This window comes from Colobus angolensis, unplaced genomic scaffold (genome assembly GCF_000951035.1).
Source record: "Colobus angolensis palliatus isolate OR3802 unplaced genomic scaffold, Cang.pa_1.0 Scaffold30, whole genome shotgun sequence".
In the NCBI taxonomy this organism is placed as follows: domain Eukaryota; kingdom Metazoa; phylum Chordata; class Mammalia; order Primates; family Cercopithecidae; genus Colobus; species Colobus angolensis.
In genome coordinates, this window is record NW_012116266.1 from 5,689,018 (window position 1) to 5,692,792 (window position 3,775).

A 3,775-nucleotide genomic window follows, 5' to 3' on the forward strand; every position below is an offset into this window, starting at 1 on the left:
CTCTGCCTCCTGAGTTCAAGCAATTCTCTTGCCTCAGCCTCCCGAGTTGCTGGGATTACAGGTGTGCACCACCATGCCCAGCTAATTTTTGTATTCTTTAGTAGAGATGGGGATTTAGTAGAGACCATGTTAGCCAGGATGGTCTCGATCTCCTGACCTCGTGATCCACCTGCCTCAGCCTCCCAAAGTGCTGGGATTACAGGTGTGTGCCACTGTACCCAGCCTGGAATAGTTTTTATTATGCAATAATAATACATGTTCATTGTAGGAAAAATTAGAAAACAGAATTAAAACAGAAGAAACATAAAATCAACTATGATTCCATGTCCCAGAGATAATTAACACTAATTTTTTTGGTGAATATCTATCTATCCTAATGTATAAATTAATATACAAATTTTTATTTTACATAAAAGTACGATATATATTGTTCATAACTTATATTTTTCATTTAACAATTTTCTACAGACATCTTTCCAAATGACTGAGTAGTCTATTTTTAACAGGTACATAATACTGTATAGATGTACCACAATTTAACTATTTCTTTACTTTTTAGACACTTAAGATTGTTTCCTTGTATTTTGTTTTTGTTTGTTTTTTGCTAGTATAAAGCACTGTGATAATTAGACATCATTTTGTGGCCAACGTAACAGGAAAAATTTAAAAAAAAAGGAAGAACCAGTCAAGAATTGTGAAAATTAATACCTAGAAACCTAAAGGTAAAATAAAAAAGGGATGGTGGATAGGAAAAAGGCCTAAACCAGATTATTACCAAAAGATATATAGTGATTCTTCGAGGTCTATCACTGATACATGCGTAATTGGTCTGAATGGTGACATCTGAATTAGTGTGTATAAAATCTAAATAAGAATAAAAGATTTTTGTAGGCCATAAACACTGAATTTCAAAAACCAAAATAGTAATGGGTTCATTAAGCTGGGGCCAATTTCCTTTTATATACTAATCATCAATATTCAGGGGAATAAAAAAGTTTTCAGTTCAAAGCCATTTGTATCTATGCAAAAGTGTACCACTAAAATGGAAAACAACTTGTATCTTTAATAACCAATAAAATAAGTTATTTATATGAGTATTTCCTGTAGAACACTGTTTTAAAAAATTACAAAATCTTCTTATGGTTATTATCAGAAAAAAAAGTTTGACTAATGGCAGTGATGGTATACATATATACCCAGCAAAGTTCTACTGGTAAATCAAATCAAATCAAATATTAAACATCATAAAAATCCTAGGGAAGGTTGCAAAGAAAAAGTAGGAAAAAAAAATACCATCTACTTTCATATCAGTCTATAACTAAGTTAATTTGTAAAATAGTTTTGTCCTTATTATTAGAATTCAAATCTCAAAAGTCATCCCTAAGTTCACAGGGAGAAAAAGGGACATTAAAATCAGGTTATTCTTTTGCCTGTGGGCAGCTTGCTTCGAAAAAATTAACTGTGAGAAATTGACAGGGTAGATTCATAAACAGAACTATAAAATTTTCTTCTTCTTGTGAAAATGACATGTTCTAAATTGCCACACATTCACTCTTCTTTATTCACATTATTACTGAAAACACATCAGTATAAGTTGTATATCTACTCAAATATTATATTAGACAGATACTTTAATATGTTTGATTATTAAGTTATAAAGTTTGAAACATCTGGGAAGAAAAATTTCAAGAATTTATTACTCTTTAGCACATACTTATTACATGGTAAAAAGAAATTCTGAGCAATATCAGTTTAAATTTGGTGATGAAGGGAAATCAACACAAGTATAGTCAAGACTTCCGAAGGGCAACCAAGATATTTTCAAGAAAACTTAGTAAAGTAATGCTCAGACTCTGATTATCAAAAGTAGTAGTACGGTAAAAAAAAAAAATTTTGGTTGGCCATAGCAAAAAATCAATACAAATTCAAAGAAGCAATGTGTATTTTTCAAAAGGAATAAGAAGTACTTACTTTTCTTGCATAGCTTTGGCATTTTTTTCATTAACTACCCCAATTGGTTTGGAAAGATCTCGAAATACTGCAGGGTTATTAAGGTCCAATTCTTCTGAAGTATAATCTTGTAAAATCCAGGGAAACTAAAAGAGCCATAATTTACAATTTAGACATTCCTTCCTAGAGAAGCTAATATCCTCATATCTAATATCAAATGGTTATCTAAAGACAAAAAGGGATAGTCTCTAAAAATATTTTTTCCCTGTTGTAAATATCCACTCATCTTTAGTTCAATAACCAGAAGCATTATTTCCTATAATTCCACTGGGATATTTTACTTTCTTTTTTTTTTTTTTTTTGAGACAAAGTCCTGCTCTGTCGCCTAGGCTGGAGTGCAGTGTCATGATCTCAGCTGCAACCTCTGCCTCCTGAGTTCAAGCAATTCTCTTGCCTCAGCCTCCCGAGTTGCTGGGATTACAGGTGTGCACCACCATGCCCAGCTAATTTTTGTATTTTTAGTAGTGACGGGGTTTCACCATGTTAGCTAGGCTCGTCTCAAACTTCTGACCTCAGGTGATCCACCCACCTTGGCCTCCCAAAGTGCTGGGACTACAAGCATGAGCCACTGCACCCGGCCCCACTGGATATTTTCAATGAAGTGAAAGAAAAAAGGATTTTACTTAAATTACTTTTCATGCTTATATACTTGTTGAAAATAACGGGGTAGAAAACATACAGAAAGGTCAAAGGGTTTTTATACTTTTTAAATAAAAAGTAAGTATTATATACACACTTCTGTGATTTATAAAAATGTAGGGCAATTCTACATTTATAAGGTTTATACAAAACTTACCACAGGATACTGTGCAAGGTCATTATAGGTTCGTCCTGCCATTGTATTTATTTGAATGAGGTAGTCAAAATTTGATATCTCTCTGTTTACCCATTTCTAGACAGCACAAAAAAGAGCAATATCAAAATTTAAAAATCTACATCTCTTAGACATTGGTAGGTATTATTGACAATACCAAGAATGAGCTAAAAAAAAAAAAAAAAGGTACAACAGGGAGATACATCAATATATGTTTCCTAAATTTACTTCTTTTAAAATATTCATCTCTAAAAAAGAAGAGAAAATTCAACATAAATCTTATACCACAGTCAAAAAGGTCTTGATAAAAATTCTTTCCTAAAAAAAAAAAAAAAAAAGACTTGTCTTTTCTTCAATTAAATATTTTACTTGAATACGTTAACATTTTTATTTTATTTATTTATTTCAGAGAAATGGTCTCACTCTTGTCACCCAGGTTGGAGAGAATTGAAGCAATCATAGCTCATTACAGCTTCAAGCTCCTGGGCTCAAGCAATCTACCCGGCTTAGCCTCCCAAGCAGCTAGGACTAAAGGCATGCCTATTATACCGGCTAATTTTCTAAACTATTTGTAGAGATGAGGTCTTGCTTTGTTGCCCAGGCTGGTCTTAAACTCTGGGCCTCAAGTGATGTTCCTGGCTTGACCTCCCAAAGCATTGGGTTTACAGGCACGAGCCACCATGCCTAGAATAAGTGGATTAAAATTTCAAATTTTATTTTATTATTTCATTTTTTAATGATTTTTTTATTTTGCAGGCAGAGTTTCACTCTTGTTGCCCAGGCTGGAGTGCAATGGTGTGATCTTGGCTCACTGCGATCTCTGCCTCCAAGGTTCAAGTGATTCTCCTGCCTCAGCCTCCTGAGTCGCTGGGATTACAGGTGCCTGCCACCACGCCCAGCTAATTTTTTGTATTTTTAGTAGAGACAGGGTTTCACCATGTTGGTCAGGCT

The 3,775-nt window shown here is 33.6% G+C and overlaps 1 protein-coding gene across 1 annotated transcript in view; it reads right to left on the bottom strand.

Annotated features, from left to right (window-relative positions):
- Nucleotides 1–3,775, bottom strand: part of NBEAL1 (neurobeachin-like 1) — a 206,959-nt gene that overhangs the window by 44,065 nt on the left and 159,119 nt on the right. Inside the window, exons 39-40 of the mRNA XM_011949999.1 lie at nt 2,807–2,902; nt 1,972–2,096 (exon numbers count right to left, since the gene is read on the bottom strand). Coding sequence (XP_011805389.1) covers nt 1,972–2,096; nt 2,807–2,902 — 221 coding nt within the window. The remainder of the gene's footprint in view (nt 1–1,971; nt 2,097–2,806; nt 2,903–3,775) is intronic.